Raw genomic sequence first — 23,758 nt, 5'->3', positions numbered from 1 at the left:
CATATCGATCCCTGGGTTACTATTTAGTTTGGCCCATCATAGCACCCTCTCGAGTCAGCTCAGGCCATTGTTCAGAGCGTTAGTGTTCTAGAAGCTAGGTTTTCTGCTTAATGTCGGTCAATCTTGGCATTTAACTTCCAAATGTACTATTAATATTTTCAGTGCCTCGACTGCTTTTGGCTCTTCAAAAGAGGGCTTGTGATTTTTTTTTTCCCCCCCTTGAGAAGCATTCCTGAAAGAAATATTAAGGATTCCAGATGTGATACCTGAAATCATCATGATAATTTGGGACGAGGCTCTTCTTTTCCAGTGGAATCTTCCCAGTGTTCCCCAATTGTCTGTCACATCTACTGCTTGGACATTTGAACATAAGAACCCAATTCTATCATAGTGCAGGCTGTAGCCCCAATCCTTATTGTAGCCTAGTAATTTACAGGCATCTCCTTACAAGGATGCTGTGGAATACAACCTGTGGATTTCGGAAGGAAATCAAGGCCACATTTCCCCCCTCAGGTAGACGTAAAGGACTCCATGGTACTATTCAAAGGGCAGGGAAATTCTCCCTTCTCCCTGGTCAACATTTATACCTCAACCAATATCATTAAAAACAGATGATCTGGTCATTTATTTAATTGCTGTTTGTGAGACCTTGCTGTGCACAAATTGGCTGCCGCATTTCCTTCATTACAACAGTGACTATACTTGAGAAGTACTTCATTGACTGTAAAGAGCTTTGGGATAACCTGTGGTCGTGAAAGACGTTACATAAATACAAGTTTGTTTTCTTTCTTTAAAACCAAGTTCCATGTCCAATAAGTCAGATTTCCATCACTTGCCAGAAAGAATATTCTATGGCTGTTTCATGAAAGGTATCTAAGACAGTTAACAAAATAGAGTACATATGTACCCAAGATTTGGGTTGCTACATAAATGTTACTTAAAATTGCATGCATAGAGGCCAAATTTATTGGCCAGCTTTATGTCTGCAAAGAGTAAGCAAACCATTGGCTTCAATGATGTCCTTATATCACTTACTATAAGAACAGGATAGTTCCCAGATATCAGCCCAAATACCTTCCTGCTGTGCTCAAAACTAGCTTAATTTATTGAGAATCCCACTTCTGTTTTTCTGTATGATTTTGCCATAAATGTAGAGGTTGTATGAATGAGGAAGAACTTTAGATTGCCTGCCTTCCTCTTATGAATGTAGTTCTCTCTTTGACCATTTCTTTCTAATTTCCTCATATCAATTTGGTTTTGCTGTTTCCTTTTCTTTTCAAATGAACTGAGGTTACTGCAAACATGAGTCCTATTTATACTTAAAATTATAGTTTGGGTACTCCCCATCTATTTCACCTGTTAATCCTTGCCTTGTGATCTGATCGATCTGTGGGAATCATATGACTCATTTCCCTGTTATGCTAGTGATCTGTGACCCATGGGGGTTGAGACTCACTAGATTTATTTTTCCCCATTAACAACATCTGCTCTTATGCCTCACCTCATTCTGCCCCTCTCCCACTTGACTTGATGGCGTTGACCTAATAGCACATTTGGACCATCTTTTCTCTGCACTTCACTCCCAACTGCACAGCTATTTAGCTGTTTCCCAGCTCAGCCTCCCACTCAGTCCCTCCCTTCCAGCTGCAATTCCAGGCTTTAACCTCCTGCTCTCCTTGTCAAGGCAGACACACTACCTGTGCCCAAGCCTAGCCGACATCTCAAGGGCTCAGGGGAGATGGATGTAGTGAGGGCAAAGCATGAGTCCTATTTATACTGAAAATTATAGTTTGGGTGCTCCCCATCTACTTTACCTGTTAGTTCTTGTCTTGTGATCTGATTGATCTGAAACAGCAAAATGAGGGAAGACCACATGACTCTTAAGAGGTGTACTGCCCAGTTATTTCCCTTTCCCTAGTATGGTATATGGTGGTTTTTTTTGGAAATGGAATTTAAATGATATTAAGTAAAATAATATACTAGTCTGTGCAGAATGCAGCTGCTCCACATCTTTTTGTTTTGTCAACAAAAAATTATAATGTACTGTTTAATTTCCCCTCACTTTTTATTAATTTGGGGAAAAAATAATTGAGAAAGAAGATACCTAGGACTAATTTGTTAAAATAAATTAGATTGCTGACTTGTTATCCTCCTATATGTGTATATATGTATTTTTTTACATATATTATTTATAGACTATTTGATTAAAGTTATTTGTTTTGTTTGTTGCATTGGATGTCTTTTACCATGTTCCCTGTAGCTGCTTTTATGCCATCCATGGTGAAAGAAGTAATGGTTGTGAGTTCGGCGGTTGATTACGGGAAACTAATACTATCAGTATACATTTCATTCATGCAATCACCTGATGGCTCAGTGGAGTTTACTCTCTTGGGAAAAGGAGGATGAGGGGAGAACTTAGGTTTTTTTTTACAGGTATGGAGAAGTTAGATCTAGGAAAATTATTCTTTCAGGCATAGCTTTGCAGGTTCATGACACAGTTCATAATTAAGGATGTTAAAGGGAATTATGAAATTTAGGCATTTTTGTTTTTAGTCGAAGGCTGGTGGAATAGTGGGACAGCATGGGTGGCTGAACAGAAAACCATGGTAAGATTTAAAGACTGGATGAATTCCTGTTAGTAATGAGGATACAGGACTATTAGTTCTCGCTTCAGGTAGGACCTTGATAGGCTTAGAAGGGAAGGCTAGATGGACCAAAGCATTACTATGTTACTATTAGTAAATTGACTGCTTGGTATGGCACTGGGCCATGCATACTAGGAAGCTGAAAAGTTAGCTAGGGTTACTGCTCTTGATTGCTATCTCAGACCTCTATTGGAAAGTATATATATGCAATTGAATGAGGATAGGATTGGGCTTAGCTGTGATGCCTCTCAGCTTGCTGACACTATCTAGGCTCTCATACAAAAAGATGATTGGCAGTGCCCGTGGAACTGTATCCCAACAGGAATCACTGCCTTCATGCGAAGAGGGAAGAAGAAAAGAGAAAAATTGGCAGGGCAGGGTGGTTTAGAAAAATAATCAGGCAGGAGAGTATGGTATTGAAGGATGTTTACTGAACTCTCTTTTTATTATTTACAGGACCCCACTGCATTATGCTGCTGCCAACTGCAACTATCAGTGCCTGTTTGCTCTTGTGGGATCTGGAGCAAGTGTAAATGATCTTGATGAAAGAGGCTGCACACCGCTTCACTATGCAGCAGCATCAGACACAGACGGAAAGTAAGTGATGCAGGCTGGTTTGAAAAGGTGGGAAACTGCCAATGACGTGACTCACTATTGATTGAACTTCATTGTGTATACCTAGTTCTTGAGGCTACAGCTATTTACTTTCCCTCTTTAAAGGAAGTAAGCTAATGCTACCAGGGTTTACAGATTTGGAGTAATTTTGAGTGCCAGTAAGAAATTGGAGCATGTATCTGCAAAGTTATAAATTAAGATGTATGTAACTATTAACTGGAGCTCCTAATCTGCAAATTATCTAGCAAAATTGATAATCACTGTTTAGTAGCTTATTTATTTGGTCAATATGCTACCTATTCTTGAATTAGATCTTATGAAAGGACAAATTGAGCTTAAACAGTATGTTTACTTTTCAAAGAGCTTTGAATTTCACCTGTCTTAATTTAGATTTAATTACTCGGTCCATTGGTTTTTGCTGCATCAGTATCATAAGAAAAACATACAATCATAGAATTTTACAGCACAAGACCTTCAGACAGTTTGAGTTACAGTGATGCTAAGACATTAGAATGTCCTTCATGATCTCTATCTCCTTAAACTGTTGGGCGCTGTATGCACTAGTTTCCTTCATAGTGATCTATGGTTACACTGACATTACCTCCATTATTCCTTTATTTTTTTGCCAGGTCTGTGAAAGAGCTATCCACTTAGTCCCATTCCCCTGCCCTTTTCCTACATCCTTTCCAATTTTTTCCAAATATTTACCCACTTCACTTTAAAATGCTTTAGTGGATTCTGCTTAATTTTATGCTGTATTTTGGCCTCCAGAAGCTTACCCACTACTGATGGGCTAGCTAGTCTAAAGCTAACCAGTTTATCCCTTTCTTCCTACCTGATCAGAAGTGTTAATTGACAGTCCTCTAGCACAATAACATTATTATAAGTAAATTAATAATATTTAAATATACAATCTATCAACCAGCACATGCATGGAAAATGCACCTTTACTGCACTAGTTAATTGAACCCTGACTGAAACATCATTTTCACTTGTCATCATTGATTAACTGGTAAGACGCACAGATTACAGGTTTTCTAAGGCGCAGGGTAGTAATAGCATAATGTTTTTTTAATTACTGGCAAAGCAAGGTTTCTTGCATTAGTGTTTTAAACCTCATCTATTTAATAATGTGATGTAGTTTTAAAAAATTACATTGTGCATATTATAAAGTCTTTTACAAAGTACAGCAGCATTTGGTATCCTGGTGAAATACATTGGTGTGCCACTGGTATTGTATTGAGGAGCAGTGATTCCCATCATAATTTCTCATTTCAAACAAGACCACTGGGGACATACTAAGCAGAGGTGAGGAACTTACCAGAGGGTGAATTAACCATGCCACACTTGTACACATCCTAGCATCTAACAGTAAGCAGCAACTTGTGTTTATATAGTGCATTTCATAGAATCATATAGCACAGAAGGAGGCCATTCGGCCATTAGTCCTACTCCTCTGCTCTTAACGTTATGCATTTAACGTAGAAAAATGTCCCAAGGCACGTCAAACCAACTTGAGTAGCAAGTGCCTGGGACTAAGTCATCTTCAGTTTACTCCATAGTAGTCAAATGTTGTAATTCTGTTTCCAGTACTTGAAGAATAAGTTAGTATTGAGATAAAAAGGGGATGATTGCAAATTGAGAATGATGGGGCATTCAAAGTGAGAACAGTAAGAAGTTCCTGAATTGAAAGATGATAAAAAATGTAAGTAAAGAAGGCCAAGTTGGTGAATAACAGCTGAAGAAGTGTTAGGCAATGAAGAAATTGACAAATATGAAAGATAGAAAGGTTTAAGAGAAAAGAAATAAGAGCAGAACATTACAATTCAGCCTCCCACCAGATGTGTGTTCTCATGCCAAACACAAAATCTATCACCCATATGCAAATCTATGAATTTAAACAATGCCTTGTGCTCAAAGTAATTGGACAATCTTGCCCTGGCTGATGAATAGATTTATTTATCATTGCTGGATTGCATGAGGATTTCTATTGCTTGCCCATATCACTACAGAAGATGATTAATATTGGTCGCATCAGACACTTTTGTAACTAAATTAAAGTATTAAACCAGTTTATTCAGCATCATTTCCAGAAGGAAACGGTAATAGTGAGTTGTTGAAATAGCATCACAGCTTTGCATCAGATTACAAGCAAAGCTTAGTCCCAGTATCAAAAATAATAAAATGTCTCTCAATTCTTGTAGATTTTGCAAGTAGCGCATTTAGTTTGGACCCATATCCATGATGCACAATTTATATGTGAAATTGAATATTTTACTTTGTTTCCACCTAGCTCATCATCTGACTAGCAAAGCAGACATTCACTTGAGTTTACATATAGGGCAATGCTGATCACACTGTCTGCCTTGAAATCTGAAATGAGGCAGTGAAATATCAAACAGTATTTTTCACAATTAAAGCTATCGATCAAAAAGTAGAGTTCAAAGGCACAGGAACCATCTGATATAATGGTCATGCCTGTGAAACTGAGTAACTCTAATACAAGGGGCAGCCTCCTTCTCCCTTGGTAAGCTGACCAGCACTGTTAATGGCAGTCATCTGTGATACGTATTAAACAATCCACCTTGGCAAAGGTGACCCAAACTCCTTTTAAAATGTCTGCACAAAAGCCAGGGGGATGCATATTTCACCCGAAACAGCAGCACATAGACCTTCCAGAAATTAAAGGAGACATTATAAACTTGTTACAAACCTGCCAACTATGAATTCCGGTACCAAAATATTAAAAATACATTTTTGTGATTTGAAACATGACAGTTTTCTGACTTGTCACCCACAAGACAAAATAAACATAAAAGCTGACCAATAATTAGAGTAAGCAGCTAGTACCCTCATTTTGACTTTGCCACATCTCCCCCAGTTTTGTCACAAGGCGCTCCCTTTTTTGACACTTGCCTAAGTTTTTTTTTTTGGTTTTATATTGTTTAGGGTTCTCCCCCACATTTTAAATTGTATTTTTGTGTATGCTTCCCGAACTGTATTAATTATTTTACTTATTTACGCAGTTCTCTTTTCGCTTAATCAAAACATTTCCAAAAATGCATGGTTCGCTGCTTTATATTTGAAAGTCAAATGCTGAACTTCCTGTGATATAATAGCTGCTTTGTGCAGCTTTCGTCATTTGTGTGTTAAAACTTCGTTTTATGCTGTTTATTGTGGAATTAGTATTTTTGCAATCATTTGGGTCCATCTGTGGAAGTTGTCTTTCCTTTCCTGGGCCACAAAACTGTTTAAAGCACAATTTAGCAAAAGTTGAATGAAGAGGTCACCTACTTTAAATTGTTTCACTGTACTGTATATCAGTGTGTTGCATTGTTTTTATTTATTTTATCTCCTACAACAGATTTAATCCATATTCTTCAATGATTCCCAAAATGTAAAAGTATAATGCATCATAAATTGTAGAGGAGTGAAAGTTTTTTTTTATTGTGTTCGTTCTCTTGCCAGTTATGTGTCTTCTAAAGGGCATGGACCAGCTTATTTCACATGTGGAAATCAGATTTCTTTTTCAAGATGAGGGATTTGAATGCTAGAGAACAGAATGCTTTTCACTTTTCACACCTGTCAGTATCGAGTGCTCCCAAGTCAGTACAACATGTAAGATGCAGCAGATTTAAGCTTCCTGTACACTGCCTCAACAGTGTGCTTCGACTCAAACCTCTTGGTTTGTCATTTCCTTTTTGTCAGCAGGTATCCTTGTGGCCTCACTGAGTGCTACATAAGAACCAACTTATGGGCAGCTTTGTATTTTACTTAGGACCTTTTATGGTCTTCAGGGACAGACAGACAATCATCCATCACTTGACTGGATTTAAACTGAGGTCCTAAAGAAGAAAGAACTGTGTTCAAATCCATTGTGTTATCCAGTCCTTCATTATATCAGTGCTTTAATATGCTCTTAACTACAGTCTTAATCTGAGTCATTAGAAATTTTCAGAGATATTTTTGGGAAAACTTAGTTAAGTTTATGGGGCAAATTTTCCAGTGTTATTCTTCATCAAAATTGATGAATCGTATTCATTTTTTTAAAAAAACAGTTGAGACAGATATTTAATGCAAAATTAGAGTGACTTAACATTGTTCCATTTATTTTGTTCAATGTGGTTCCCAGCACCATATAGATTTCTGATCCAGCCGAATATATAGCCATATAAAAATTATAATTTGAGAAATACAAAAATTAAATTGCACTAAAACAGTTAAACTTAACCATAAAATGAATGATTTAACATTAACAATTCCTGCAAGAAGTTGCCTCTGCTAAGGCTCCTCCTTCTCTTCGCAGCATGAGGCTTGAGGTCTGCTTCAGCCCCCATGTTGGAAATTTCCAGCTGTGTGCGAGGAAGAGATGTAGTTTTCACTCTGCTTATGTGGAACCAGCAGTTGTACAAAATATTGAAGTGGGCAGAGAGAAAGGGTGGTTGAAGATGGGGTGATAGTTTGCAAGGCTAGAGTGGTCAAGGACTTTTTTTTTTTGAGGAGGGTGATGATGGTTTTGAAAAGGGGGACCATGTCATAAGAACATAAGAACATCAGAAATAGGACCAGGAGTAGAACATCCGGCCCCTCAAGCCTGCTCCACCATTGAACAAGATTATGGCTGATCTTGTACTTCAACGCCATTTTCCTGCACTATCTCCATATCCCTTGATGCCTTTAATATCGAGAAATCTATCGATCTCTGTTTTGAATGTACTCAATGACTGAGCCTTCACAACTCTCTGAGGAGAAGGAACCATAGGGCACAGGAAGGGAGGTTGGATGGCGAGTAGTTTAGTGGGAATGGGCCAAGGGAGCAGGAGGTGGGTCATATGGACGAGATGAGCTCGACGGGGTGGGGGCGGGGGAGGGAATGGGAGGGAATAAGATGCAGTTGAACAGGTTGTCTCTAACTTGGTGACAAAAGTCCTTGAGCTTCTCACCTTTGTTAGAAGTGAGGGTGGGGGGAGAGGAGTATAAGGAGATAGCAGTGGAGAAAAGAAGCCAAGGGTTTTTTTGCTCATCAGGGTGTTCTGAGAGTAGTTTTGACAGAAAGACTAAAGGCCCCATTGAGTTTGATGTGGTTCAGCCAGATCTGAGCCTTCTGTGTGTCAGATAAGTTCAGATCTGCACCCATTGAGGGAGCAAAGCTGGGGGCTGTACCCTCAGTGTGAAAGTTGTATCTGGTCTGTCCATTGACTTTCCTCTTCTGAGGTTCATCCCATGTCCCCTTGTTGCTCTCGGGGCTATGGATAACAGATTCTCGGGGTTCAGTAAAATCCCCTCTTGTCTTCTCGAGTGTAAACAAACAGCTTCTGTAGTGTCCTTGTGGGTCACGTGGCTGATGCAGGATATCAGTTGTGTAGCGCTATGCTGAACTTATTCCTTTAATATGACATCCAGAACTGCACACGTTACTCTAGATGGGGATGAACCCAAGCCCTGTTTAGACTCAGTATCACATCCTGTGGTTTGTATACTATTCCTTGCGCTATGCAACCCAAAATCGTATTTATCCTCTTTACCACTGCTGCACACTGCAGATAAGAACATAAGAAATAGCAGCAGGAATAGGCCATACAACCCCTCGAGCCTGCTCCACCATTCAATACGATCATGGCTGATCTTCGACCTCAACTCCACTTTCCCGCCCGATTGCCATATCCCTTGATTTCCCCTAGAGTCCAAAAATCGATCTATCTCAGCCTTGAACATACTTAACAACTGAGCATCCACAACCCTCTGGGGTAGAGAATTCCAAAGATTCACTGCCCTCTGAATGAAGAAAATCCTCCTCATCTCAGTCTTAAATGGCTGACCTCTTATTCTGAGACTATGCCTCCTGGTTCTAGATTCTCCAGCCATGGGAAACAATCTCTCAGCATTTACCCTGTCAAGCCCCCTCAGAATTCGATGTTTCAATGAGATCACTGTTCATTCTTCTAAACTCCAGAGAGTATAGGCCCATTCTGCTCAATCTTTCCTCAATAGGACAACCCTCTCTTCCCAGGAATCAATCTAGTGAACCTTTGTTGCACCGCCTCGAAGGCAAGTATCTCCTTCCTTAGATAAGGAGACTAAACCTACACAGTACTCCAGGTGAGGTCTCACCAAAGCCCTGTACAATTGCAGCAAGAGTTCCTTACTCTTATACTCCAATCCCCTTGCAATAAAAGCCAACATGCCGTCCTAATTTCTTGCTGTACCTGCACGCTGACTTTTTGTGTTTCTTGTATGAGGACATACAAAATCTCTGAACATCAACATTTAATAGTTTCTCACCATTTAAAAAATATTCTGTTTTTCTATTTATCCTACCAAAGTGAATAACCTCACGTTCACATTATACTCCATCTGCCACCTTCTTGCCCACTCACTTAACCTGTCTAGATCCCTTTGCTGACTCTTTGTGTCCTTCCTCACAGCTTACTTTCCCACCTAGCTTTGTATCATCAGCAAACTTGGATACATTACACTTGGTCCCTTCATCTAAGTCATTAATATAGATTGTAAATAGCTGAGACTCCAGCACCAATCCTTGTGGGACCCTACTAGTTACAGCCTGCCAACCTGAAAATGACCTGTTTATTCCTACTCTCTCTTCTGTCCGTTAACCAATCCTCTATCCATGCTAATATATTACCCCCAACCCTATGAGCCCTTATCTTGTGTAACAACCTTTTATGTGGCACCTTAGCGAATGCCTTTTGAAAATCCAAATATACTACATCCACTGGTTCTCCTTTATCTACCCTGCCAGTTACATTCTCAAAAAACTGTAATAAATTTGTTTAGCACGATTTCCCTTTCATAAAACCATGTTGACTCTGCCTAATCATATTATAAGAACATAATGGGCTCGATATTAGCAGGGCGGCGGGGGGGTCTATTGGGTGCGTGGGTAACGCGCCCGGTAAAATCAGTCTGCCCCGCGCAGACTGATTGGATCCACTTACCTGGTCGTCTGGGTTCCCCGCTGCTGAGCTGCGCATCGGGCGGACTGCGCATGCACAGTAAGGTCTGTCAACTGGAGGAGCTCTATTTAAAGGGGCAGTCCTCCACTGATTGATGCTGCAAGAAATAGGAAAAATTACAGCATGGAGCAGCCCGGGGGAAGGCTGCTCCCAGGTTTAATGATGCTTCACTCCAGGTATCATTGGATGGGGTGAGGGGGAGGACAGAGATCTTCCCCCCGGCGGGCGGGAGGAAGCGGCCTGCCTCTGCCACCAAGAAGGCCTGGCTCAAGGTGGCAGAGGAGGTCACCTGCACCACCAACCTATCACGCACCTGCATACAGTGCAGGAGGTGCTGCAATGACCTAAGTAGGTCAGCCAAAGTGAGTACACTTACTCATTCCCCTACACTCCGTCTGCCACATCACCGCCCCCACCCCACGTCTCCTTCTGCACTGCCAACACTACTCTGTCGCATCACGCCTCACACCTACTCAAAGCTCATCCTCATCTTACCTGCACTTACTCACCTCGCCAGTACTCATCCCGCCACTACCACTCAACCCAATCCTCACACAATCTCATGGCTCTATCTCATACTCACCCTCTCATGCATCTCTTTCACGGTCAGCCTCACTCAACCTGCCACTACCTGTGCTGCAGCCACAGGGCATGCATCACATATGTGCAGTAGGAAGCGTAAGGCAAATGTGTCGTGAGCATGAAGGGGATGCACAAGGGTGTTTGAGGGTTTGTCATGGTTTTTACTTCTATTTAATTTCTGACCAACTCACATCACATATTATATTGGCACCACTACTGCCACGTCTTTGCGAATCTTGTCTGGTTTGTGCAATAATGCCCTTTCCTGAGGATCACAATGAAGACCCACACCTGATGCCACCCATTGTGTCACTGCAGAGTGGGTGTAGGTGTATTTGCAGGGCTCTTTTGTGCAGACGACTGAGACACGTCGGCGATGTCCCCGGTGGCACCCTGGAAGGATGCGGAGGAGAAGTTGTTGAGGGCAGTGGTGACTTTGACGGCGACAGGTAAAAAGATGGTGCTCGGGCCAGCCAGGAGCAGCTCGGCGTGAAGGAGGCTGCAGATGTCCACGACTACATGTCGAGTGACTGAGCCTCCGTGTGCACTGCTGCTCAGAGAGGTCCAGGAAGCTGAGCCTCGGTCTGTGGACCCTGTGGCGAGGGTAGTGCCCTCTGCGATGCATCTCTCTCTGCCTTTGCCCTCCCTCCTGTTGTGCAGGTGGATGTGTCACAGCACTGTTGTGGAGCTCCACGTGTCAGAGGTGGACGGCGAGGCTGGTGATGCTGTTCGCCCTCTGAGGAGGTCATGACTGAAGCTACGGCGGCCCCCATCCGGAAGATGTAAATCTGAGGGGGTCCGCAAGGTAGATACATGTGTCTGGACACCGGGGTAAGTGTGCAAGTTGGTGAATTTGATTGTTAGGAGGAGGGTGGTGGAGGCCAAACTTTGTCCAAAGTGACAGAGTGGCCTCCTGCAATGAGTGAGGGTCCCCCCACTGTCAAATGGACCTTTGCAGCTGCCACAGACTGATGGCTGCAACACGTCCATTTGAACTGGGAGTGTTTCCCCCAGTACGGGAAACAGTCCCAGTTGTTTGTAAAATCCCACCTCTCCTGAAATATCTCCTTAATCAGGCCTGTTAACGACCTGAAAAACCAGAATAAATACTTTTAAGTGGCACCCCGCGGGCTTTAATTGCCTGCGGGAGTCCCACATGCGGGGGCTGCACGCGCATGTCAGCGCGTCTGTGCGGAACCCGGAAGTGGGCGGGTTGGAGCCGGGCTCCCGACCCGCTCCGGGATTCCCCGATTTTCGGAGCCCCCCCTGCCAGGAACGCACCCGATTGCGGGTGCTAATATCGAGCCCAGTGATTTTCTAAGTGCCCTGTTACCACTTCCTTAATAGTGGATTCCAGCATTTTCCCGACGACTGATGTCAGGCTAATTGGCCTGCTGTTCCCTGTTTTCTCTTTTTTTCCCCTCTTTCCCCCCCCCCCCCACCCTGCCTTTCTTGAATAGTGGTGTTACATTTGCTACCTTCCAATCTGCTGGGACCATTCTAGAATCTCGGAAATTTTGTTAGATCATAACCAATGCATCCACCTGCAGCCACCTCTTTTGGAACCCTCGAATGTAGGCCATCAGGTGCAGGGGATTTATCGGCTTTTAGTCCCATTAGTTTCATAGAATCATAGAAGTTACAACATGGAAACAGGCCCTTCGGCCCAACATGTCCATGTCGCCCAGTTTATACCACTAAGCTAGTCCCAATTGCCTGCACTTGGCCCATATCCCTCTATACCCATCTTACCCATGTAACTGTCCAAATGCTTTTTAAAAGACAAAATTGTACCCGCCTCTCCTACTGCCTCTGGCAGCTCGTTCCAGACACTCACCACCCTCTGGAATCCTTTTGTATCTCTCCCCTCTCACCTTAAATCTATGTCCCCTTGTTATAGACTCCCCTACCTTTGGGAAAAGATTTTGACTATCTACCTTTTCTTTGCCCCTCATTATTTTATAGACTTCCATAAGATCACCCCTTAACCTCCTACTCTCCAGGGAAAAAAGTCCCAGTCTATCTAACCTCTCCCTATAAGTCAAACCATCAAGTCCCGGTAGCATCTTGTACAACTTCAACAAGACATCCCAACTCCTGTATTCAATGTTCTGACCAATGAAACCAAGCATGTCGAATGCCTTCTTCACCACCCTATCCACCTGTGACTCCACTTTCAAGGAGCTATGAACCTGTACTCCTAGATCTCTTTGTTCTATAACTCTCCCCAACGCCCCACCATTAACGGAGTAGGTCCTGGCCCGATTCGATCTACCAAAATGCATCACCTCCCATTTATCTAAATTAAACTCCATCTGCCATTCATCGGCCCACTGGCCCAATTTATCAAGGTCCCGTTGCAATCCCAGATAACCTTCTTCACTGTCCACAATGCCACCAATCTTGGTGTCATCTGCAAACTTACTAACCATGCCTCCTAAATTCTCATCCAAATCATTAATATAAATAACAAATAACAGCGGACCCAGCACCGATCCCTGAGGCACACCGCTGGACACAGGCCTCCGGTTTGAAAAACAACCCTCTGTCTTCTGTCGTCAATCCAATTTTGTATCCAATTGGCTACCTCACCTTGGATCCCGTGAGATTTAACCTTATGTAACAACCTACCATGCGGTACCTTGTCAAAGGCTTTGCTGAAGTCCATGTAGACCACGTCTACTGCACAGCCCTCATCTATCTTCTTGGTTACCCCTTCAAAAAACTCAATCAAATTCGTGAGACATGATATTCCTCTCACAAAACCATGCTGACTGTTCCTAATCAGTCCCTGCCTCTCCAAATGCCTGTAGATCCTGTCCCTCAGAATACCCTCTAACAACGTACCCACTACAGCTGTCAGGCTCACCGGTCTGTAGTTCCCAGGCTTTTCCCTGCCGCCCTTCTTAAACAAAGGCACAACATTTGCTACCCTCCAATCTTCAGGCACCTCACCTGTAGCTGTCGATGATTCAAATATCTCTGCTAGGGGACCCGCAATTTCCTCCCTAACCTCCCATAACGTCCTGGGATACATTTCATCAGGTCCCGGAGATTTATCTACCTTGATGCACGTTAAGACTTCCAGCACCTCCCTCTCTGTAATATGTACACTCCTCAATACATCACTATTTATTTCCCCAAGTTCCCTAACATCCATGCCTTTCTCAACCGTAAATACCGATGTGAAATATTCATTCAGGATCTCACCCATCTCTTGTGGTTCCGCACATAGATGACCTTGTTGATCCTTAAGAGGCCCTACTCTCTCCCTAATTACTCTCTTGCCCTTTATGTATTTGTAGAAGCTCTTTGGATTCTCCTTTGCCTTATCTGCCAAAGCAATCTCATGTCCCCTTTTTGCCCTCCTGATTTCTCTCTTAACTCTACTCCGGCAATCTCTATACTCTTCAAGGGATCCACTTGATCCCAGCTGCCTATGCATGTCACATGCCTCCTTCTTCTTTTTGACTAGGGCCTCAATCTCCCGAGTCATCCAAGGTTCCCTACTTCTACCAGCCTTGCCCTTCACTTTATAAGGAATGTGCTTGCCCTGAACCCTGGTTAACACACTTTTGAAAGCCTCCCACTTACCAGACGCCCCTTTGCCTGCCAACAAACTCTCCCAATCAACTTCTGAAAGTTCCTGTCCAATACCATCAAAATTGGCCTTTCCCCAATTTAGAATTTTAACTTTTGGGCCAGACCTATCCTTCTCCATAGCTATCTTAAAACTAATGGAATTATGATCACTGGTCCCAAAGTGATCCCTCACTAACACTTCTGTCACCTGCCCTTCCTTATTTCCCAAGAGGAGGTCAAGTTTTGCCCCCTCTCTAGTCGGGCCATCCACATACTGAATGAGAAATTCCTCCTGAATACACAACAAATTTCTCTCCATCCAAGCCCCTAATGCTATGGCTGTCCCAGTCAATGTTGGGAAAGTTAAAGTTACTATTACCACCCTATTTTTCTTGCAGCTGTCTGTAATCTCCTTACATATTTGCTCCTCAATTTCCCGTTGACTATTTGGGGGTCTGTAGTACAATCCTATCAAAGTGATCTCTCCCTTCTTATTTTTCAGTTCTACCCATATGGACTCCGTGGGCGAACCCTCGGATATATCCCCTCTCACTACTGCCGTGATGTTCTCCCTAATCAAGAACGCAACTCCCCCTCCTCTCTATCTTTCCTATAGCATCTGTACCCTGGAACATTGAGCTGCCAGTCCTGCCCCTCCCTTAGCCATGTTTCAGTAATAGCTATAACATCCCAGTCCCATGTACCCATCCATGCCCTGAGTTTATCTGCCTTGCCCATCAGACTTCTTGCATTGAAATAAATGCAGTTTAATCTAGACTTCCCTTGGTCTTTGCCCTGCTTTCTCAGACCATCTGTCCGGTCATGTTCTGTACACTCTCCCTTACTGCCTTTTGTTTCTGTCACCACTTTACTTCCCACTGACTTCCTGCATCGGTTCCCATCCCCCTGCCACATTAGTTTAAACCCTCCCCAACAGCACGAGCAAACACTCCCCCTAGGACATTGGTTCCAGTCCTGCCCAGATGCAGACCGTCCAATTTGTACTGGTCCCACCTCCCCCAGAACTGGTTCCAATGGCCCAGGAATTTGAATCCCTCCCTCTTGCACCATTTCTCAAGCCACGTATTCATCCTAGCTATCCTGTCATTCCTACTCTGACTAGCCCGTGGCACTGGTAGCAATCCTGAGATTACTACCTTTGAGGTCCTACTCTTTAGTTTAACTCCTAACTCCCTAAATTCAGCTTGTAGGACCTCATCCTGTTTTTTACCTATATCGTTGGTGCCTATATGCACCACGACAACTGGCTGTTCACCCTCCCCCTCCAGAATGTCCTGCAGCCGCTCCGAGACATCCCTGATCCTTGCACCAGGGAGGCAACATACCATCCTGGAGTCTCCGTTGCGTCCGCAGAAACGCCTGTCTATTCCCCTTACAATCGAGTCCCCTATCACTATAGCTCTGCCACTCTTTTTCCTGCCCTCCTGTGCAGCAGAGCCAGCCATGGTGCCATGAACCTGGCCACTGCCACCTTCCCCTGGTGAGCCATCTCCCCCAACAGTATCCAAAACGGTATACCTGTTTTGGAGGGAGATGACCGCAGGGGACCCCTGCACTGCCTTCCTACTCTTCCTCTGTCTGTTGGTCACCCGTTCACTATCTCCCTCAGTAATTTTTATCTGTGGTGTGACCAACTCACTGAACGTGCTATCCATGACTTTCTCAGCATCACGGATGCTCCAAAGTGAGTCCATCCGCAGCTCCAGAGCCGTCAAGCGGTCAAACAGTAGCTGCAGCTGGACACACTTCCCGCAGGTGAAGGAATCAGGGACACAGGAAGGATCCCTGAATTCCCACATCCCACAAGAGGAACATGACACAGCTCTGGGATCTCCTGCCATGACTTAACCCTTAAGTTAGCTTAACAACAACTACAATGTCAAGAGAAAAAAAAAAGGAAAGTAAATGTTTCTCCAGTACTTTTTCTCTACTGATATTAATTACTTTAAGTTCCTCATTCTCATTAGCCCCTTGGTTCCCCACTATTTCTGGTATGCTTTTTGTGTCTTCATCTGTGAAGGCAGATACGAAATATTTGTTTAATGTCTCTGCCATTTCCTTATTCCCCATTATAATTTCTCCTGTCTCAGCCTCTAAGGGACCAATGTTTGCTTTTGTTAATCTCTTCCTTTTTACATACTTGTAGAAGCTCTTACAATCTATTTTTATATTTCTTGCTAGTTTACTTTCACATTCTATTTTCTCCCATTTTATCAATTTTTTGGTCATCCTTTGCTGATTTCTAAAACTCTCCCAATCCTCAGGCTTATTACTCTTCTTGGCAACATTATAGGCCTCTTCTTTTAATCTAATACTATCCTTAACTTAGAAACAGAAAATTTATGGCATAGAAAGAGGCCATTTGCCCATTGTGACTGTGCCGGTTGAAATAGAGCTACCCAGCCTAATTCCACTTTCCAGCACTTGGTCCGTAGCCTTGTCGGTTACGGCACTTCAAGTGCATATCCAAGTATGTTTTAAATGTGATGAGTGTTTCTGCCTCTACCACCCTTTCAGGTAGTGAGTTCCAGACCCCCACCACTCCCCTCTAATCCTTCTACCAATTAGTTTAAATCTATGCCCCTGGTTATTGACCCCTCTGCTAAGGGAAAAAGGTCCTTCCTATTCACTCTATCTAGGCCCCTCATAATTTTCTACACTTCAATTAAATCACCCCTCAGCCTCTTCTGTTCCAAAGAAAACAACCCCAGCCTATCAAATCTATCCTCATAGATTAAATTCTCCAGACCTGGCAATATCCTTGTAAATCTCCTCTGTACCCTCTCTAATACAATCACATCTTTCCTGTGATGTGGTGACCAGAAACTGTACGCAGTACTCTACCTGTGGCCTAACTAGTGTTTTATACAGTTCTAGCAAAACCTCCCTGCTCTTATATTCTATGCCTCGGCTAATAAAGGAAAGATCCCGTATGACTTCTTAACCACCTTATCTACCTGTCCTGCTTCCTTCAGGGATCTGTGGACGTGCACTCCAGGACCCTATCTTCCTCTACACCTCTCAGTATTCTCCCACTTATTGTGTATTCCCTTCTTTAGATAATTTGTCCATCAATCCCCCAAATCCTTTTCCTGTAGTTTATAGTTCTAATGTTGTTCTTCCTTGTTCCGTCATTTTGCATTTGTCAACATTGAATTTAATTTACCATTTCTCAGCCAACTTCTGAATATATCTAGATCCCTCCAGTTGATCAGCCTTCTCATGATTATTTGCAACCCCACCCCAAATTAATGACATTTGCAAATTCTGACAGTTTTGTCTCCATCTCCACTTTTACTTAATTGATAAACAACTTGAATATCCAATGTTCCAGCACTAATCCTTGGTCCTCACCACTAGTCACTTCCTGCCACTCCAGAGCAGTTCCCTGTACAGCCATCTCCTGACTTGTCACCCACAAGACAAAATAGATGTAAAAGCTGACCAATACATAGAGTAAGGAGATAGTTGCTACCCTCATTTTGTCTTTGCCCCGCCTCCCTTTTGTCACAAGGCGCTCCCTTTTTTGACACTTACCTAAGTGTTTTTTTGTTTTGGTATTTTTATATTGTTTAGGTTTCTTCCCCTCGTTTTAAGTTGTATTTTTGTGTACACCTCTCAAACTGTATCAATTATTTTACTTATTTATGCAATCCTCTTTCCCCTTACCTAAAACATTTCCAAAAACGCATGGTTCGATGTTTTATATTTGAAAGTCAGACTATCAGAGTCTGTTGCATCCAGTTTCCAATCCATTTCAACAATTGTCCACCTATTCCTATACTATGGACCAACTTCCAATGCGGTACTATATTAAAAGCATTGCTTAATTCTAGATGAACAGCGGAAATTGAATTCCATTTTTTGACAAACTCTGATAGTTCCTCAAAGAATTCTTGTAGGTTTGTCTAGTTTAATTTGTAATTTTTTTAAGTCAGCAGGTTGTGGGTTCAAGCCACACTCCAGAGACTTGAGCACATAATCCAGACTGACACCTCAGTGCAGTACTGAGGGAGGTGCAGTCCTTTGGATGAGATGTTAAGTCACGGCCCTGTATGCCCTCTCGGGTGGACGTAAAAGATCTCATGGTGCTATTCGAAGAAGAGCAGGGGAGTTCTCCGTGTCCTAACCAGCATTTATACCTCAACCAACATCATTTAAACAGATTATCTGTTCATTTATTTAATTGCTATTTGTGGGACCTTGCTGTTGGCAAATTGGCTGTCCCATTTCCCTTCATTACACCAGTGAACACACTTCAAAAGTACTTTATTTGCTGTAAAGCGCTTTGGGATGTCTCAGGCTGTGAAAGGCACGATATTATTGCAAGTCCTTCCCTTTCCTTTAATTCTATTTCCAACTTACTCACTGTTAGTTGGAGGAATTGTTGGGCAGATAGGAAAATCAGCAGGGCATATAACAGGCGGCCAGTCGATATTGCCCATTTTGTACCACCGCCAAAGTTGAAAGTTCCAATTATTAGGTCCTTTAGCTGTATTTTTTAACTGACTGAGAGGCTCCATTTCCACCTCTGGAGCAAGTAAGACCTTGTGATATTTTTTTTTTAAAAAGAGGTTACAACTCCATCCTGTGGAGGAAAAAAGAATGCCGGTGATGGAAAAAAGAATAGCAGATGTTAAGAGTTATGAACTTGAGGGTTCTAATCTCCCGTAGTGTTTCTAATGGTGAATCGGAGGATTTACTGTTTTATAGTAAGGGGTTTTTATGCTATATAGGCGATACCCTCAAGCCATCAATTGGAGGTAGATATTTGGTATTTAGTAGTACTGGGAAAGGGGAATGTGGTTTAACTTGAGAGCGGTCTTGTGCTTTGGTAGCACTGGGGAATGTTCCTGGGCTCAGCAGTTGTGCTGAGGCCAATTGCAGCATGCTGGCCAAGATCAGCTAACTCACCCCAAACCTTCTTGATTTTATATAGCTTAGTACCATGCACCCATGACCATGAAGTTGTGCACAGAAGACCTCACAACAGTGTAGACTTAATTTCAGGAGCTTTTTTTTTCCCTTAATAAAAATCCTATAACTCCAAGCAAAATGTCTTAAATATGAAGGGTTCTTTCATTTATATCTTGATTTTCAGCAGGTTTTCAGCAATTCCATTTTGCACAGTGGGAAATTAAGCTCTGCAAGAGGTGCTAGCTGTGATGTATTTGCTTTGCAGAAATTAGCCAATTTGCTACTGCTGTTGTTGAGACAGGAAAGGGAAACCCAAATTTTACAATGCATAACTGTGTAGCTTGTTTATGTAAGGAAGGTATCCTGTCTTAACTTGTAAAAGCTAGTTTACAGAAAGACCATGATAACATTTTACAAAGCTAACATAAACCTGAAATGGGGATATAAGATTAGTAATACAGCATTGAGGTGAAGAAGAGTAGTTAAAAGCTGGGAAATTTATGAAGTTACTAACATCATGCCTGCTTCTGATTGTCTGAAGGAGATTACAACATTTACTTGTAAATCTCCAGCAAACCAGGACATAGTTGCTCATAAGTAAGCAGCAGGGAATGATCTGAAGGAAATCTGGCACACTGTTTCAGATCAGTGCATGCCAGTGGAAGACCGCCTAGGAGAAGCTAAGGGGTACACCTATTGGAGACCCAATGAAAGGATTGGAGCAGATGTGCTTGTTTTTCCACTAGGTCTTCAGAGTACTTGTATATTATGGCTGCATATAGTGACCCCATTATTCCCAGCCAGAATGGAGATGATTGGGTAATTTCCCCATCAATCGCGCCTGGAGACTGCACTGCTGTAAGTGACTGGGATTGATTTCACGCGCATAATTTATATAACTATCCTCCACTCACTGCGTTTTGCTGGAGAAATCACAATGCTTTTATCGGGAGACGTTGCTGCAGTTTTGGGCACGAGTTCCGTTTGTTGTAGTTTGTAAAGACTCTTTTTAAATAGACCCTGTAAACTGTTTGCTCTAGTGCGCTGTTTGAAATGACTCTGTTTGCCGAGTAAATAGACTTAGTTTGCTGTAAAATACACTGCTATGAGTCCTGCCGTAAGTCCCACCCCACCCCCAGCTCATTGGCTGACACAGTGCAACTCATCGGCTGACGCAGTGGTATCAGTAGACGCTCTGGTATATTGGTAGTGTACCATTGTTTTCTGACAAGATTTAAGATTATCTGATTGAAATCACATTTGGCCTGGTGTTGCTGCTGATTCAGATAGTTACCTATGTGCATATGTTCACCAGGCAAGCTCCTTAGTGTCATAAGAGCTGTGATGAAACTTGCACACCTGGACAAAGCCATTGTACTTTATGAAGAAAAATATGACTTGTAGCAGTGCTAAACTGGAGATCTCCCTCGAGCTCATGACCAATCCATTATTGCAGATTTACTGAGCCTAGATCTGAAAAATTGGATGGTAGCAAGCAGTAAAAAGTTTTATTTTTTTCTTCTTTTTGAGGTACAGTTAATGGGTGGTGGTTTGCCTCTAGTGCCTCACTTGAGTAGCCAATATTCATGTGTTATGTGTGAGTTTAGCAGTCAGTGTCAGCAGATTTAACAGAGAGGAAATCAAATCCAAGCTTGATCCTGTCTTCACCCAGCATTTATTCATACATGCACATTTCCAGCAGGGGTCACAGGATAATGATTAGAACTAGAAACTTGCTGATTTTCACCTCACTAACCTATGAGGAGCACACTGAGCCATTAGCATACTAAAGTTCCTTTAATTTGTATCTCTGACATGGCATTTTGGGCAGAGGGAAGGATGTTTGAGCATGTTTGTGTCCAATTTTGCCACAAAATATAGTTCAATAAAAATTGAATCTCAATTGTAATAGTATTTTTATTCTATGATGACCAAATACATTTAAAATCTCACTAGTTGTTGCTAAGTGTTTATATGGGCCTTCCATAGAATTCAGACAAAACTGAAAAGTGCCTTGACTTTTCTGTTGCTTTTAAATCCATTAATAAAAAAATATACTTGTGTTTGTACTTTTTCAAATGAAGTGTTGGTGTACATTCAAGCTTATCTTAATTGAGTTGCAATTTAAGACAGTTTTCTTAACCATCTATAGGTGCCTGGAGTATCTACTCCGAAATGATGCAAATCCTGGAATTCGAGATAAACAGGGCTATAACGCAGTGCATTACGCAGCTGCCTATGGACATCGTTTATGTCTTGAACTTGTAAGTGTGTTTAATTCTGATAATTTTAAAAGCATGTTAAATGCTTTCTATAGATGGTATAGAAGTAAGTAGGAAACGGTTTAAGTTCCGTTTACCTTTTACTGTGGAATAATCTTGATTTGTGTATTTTTATGTGGACTTCATTGTGGCCACCACCAAAAAAGAATCACCGGGTGTTTAAGAGAGAAAAAAACGTGGCTATTTATATTCCCAAAGCGGTTTACAACCAGTGGATTCCTATGAAGTGCAGCAAATGCAGTAGCCACAAGCAGCAAATGAATGAATGATTAGAATGATAATCTGTTTTTTGGTAATGGTTGAGGGAGGAACATTGGCCAAGACAACAGAAGAACTCCTTGCTGTTCCTGAAATAGTACCATGGGATTTTTTACATCCACGTGAACAGGCAAGTGGGACTTCCCTTTAAAGCCTCATCCAGCAATGCGCCATTCTCTCAGTACTACATTGAAGTGTCGTCCTAGATTTTGCACTGAAATCTCTAGTGGTGCTTGAACCCACAACCTTCTGACCCAGCAGTGGGAGTGCCACCAACTGACCCAGGCTTACTCTATATTCACAGCTAGGTCTGTGATCAGATGATTGTTGTCGGGGGGAGCAACTGATCTGTCTTGTCATTTCTCTTTGATCTCTTTTGACATAATTGAGGGAGTAAACAGCCTGTTTGTATTTTTAATACAAATTGTGGAGCAAACGCAAAGTAAAATTAAACGTGGGACCTAAGTTTGCAGGAAGTATTCAGTTTTTATTGTATCTATCCTTTAGATTTCTAATGCTTTTATATTACAACACCGCTTTCACCAGCAGCTATAACTTGTGCAGCGATATACGATGTAAATGAGGTTGCTGTGAAGCCTCTGGCAGAACTCGAGTCTTGCCAGAAGCAACAGAGCTGGAAAAGCAACCTATAAATGGCTGGTGCTAGCCATCACTGCATGTTTTTTTTAGCTTGTGGCTCTGTTCAGTCTCAACCAGCCTGTAAAATCCAGCAGTGTGGTGTTCAGATTCTTTTTTTGTTCTTGGGATGTGGTGATGCTGGTAAAGTTGCATTTATTGCCCATCCCTAGTTGCCCTGAGAAGGTGGTAATGGGCCTTCTCCTTGAACCACTGCAGTCCTTGTGGTGATGGTACTCCCACAATAGTGTTGGGTAGGGAATTCCAGGATTCTGGCGCAGTGACAATGAAGGAATGGTGATGTATGTCCAAGTCAGGATGGTGTGTGACTTGGAGGGAAACTTGCACCACACTGCTCCTCTTGTCTTTCTTGTTGGTAGAGTTTGTAGTTGCAGGAGGTGCTGTCGGATCATGCATACTGCAGCCACAAGTGAGCCAATGCTAGAGGATTTGGATATTGAGACCAGTAGCAAGTCGAGTGGATTCCTCTCCTTTGGACATTGTTGAGCTTCTTGTGTTGTTGCAGCTGTATCCATCCAGGCAAGTAGTGAATATTCCATCTCACTCCTGACTTAAACCTTATAGATGGTGGAGAGATTTCGAGGGGTCAGGAGGTGATCCACTCGTCGCAGAATACCCAGCCCCTGTCATGCCCTTGTAGGCATTGTGTTGGTGTGACTGGTCCAGTTCAGCTTCTGGTCAGTATTGACCCCCAGGGTGTTAATGATGGGGAACTGGTGGACTTGGCGATGGTGGAGGCATTGAAGGTCAAGACGAGGTGGCTTGGCTTTTTCTTCAAGATTCTCATTACCTGGCACTTATGTGATACGAATGCTATCTGCCACCAGTCAGGCCAAGTTTGGATGTTATTGAGGTCCAATTGTAGGCTGACGTGGGCTGCTTCATTATCAGTGGAGTTATGAATGGAGCTGAACACTGGAATCATTAGCGAACAGTCCCACTTCTGACCTTATGATGGAGGGGAAGTCGTTGTGTCAGCTGTTTATTCATTAATGTTCTGCTTTTGTTTCAAACTGGGGGCTGGAGTATAAGAGTAAGGAGGTCTTGCTGCAATTATATAGGGCTCTGGTGAGACCACATCTGGAGTAGTGTGTACAGTTTTGGTCTCCTTACCTAAGGAAGGATATACTTGCCTTTAGAGGGGGTGCAACTAAGGTTTACTAGATTATTTCCTGGGATGGGAGGGTTGTCTTATGAGGGGAAATTGAGTAGAATGGGCCTATAC

General features: G+C 42.5%; 1 protein-coding gene across 4 annotated transcripts in view; it reads left to right on the top strand.

Annotated features, from left to right (window-relative positions):
* LOC137342161 (serine/threonine-protein phosphatase 6 regulatory ankyrin repeat subunit A) overlaps window positions 1-23,758 on the top strand; it is a 188,822-nt gene that overhangs the window by 122,287 nt on the left and 42,777 nt on the right. For all 4 annotated transcript variants that reach the window (XM_068005905.1, XM_068005896.1, XM_068005887.1 and 1 more), the window contains 2 exons: window positions 3,102-3,242; window positions 21,489-21,600. In XM_068005905.1, the coding sequence (XP_067862006.1) occupies window positions 3,102-3,242; window positions 21,489-21,600 (253 nt within the window). The remainder of the gene's footprint in view (window positions 1-3,101; window positions 3,243-21,488; window positions 21,601-23,758) is intronic.

This window comes from Heptranchias perlo, chromosome 2 (genome assembly GCF_035084215.1).
Source record: "Heptranchias perlo isolate sHepPer1 chromosome 2, sHepPer1.hap1, whole genome shotgun sequence".
Classification (NCBI taxonomy): Eukaryota; Metazoa; Chordata; class Chondrichthyes; order Hexanchiformes; family Hexanchidae; genus Heptranchias; species Heptranchias perlo.
The sequence above is the reverse complement of the archived record's forward strand: the minus strand, read 5'-3'. Positions and strand labels throughout refer to the sequence as shown.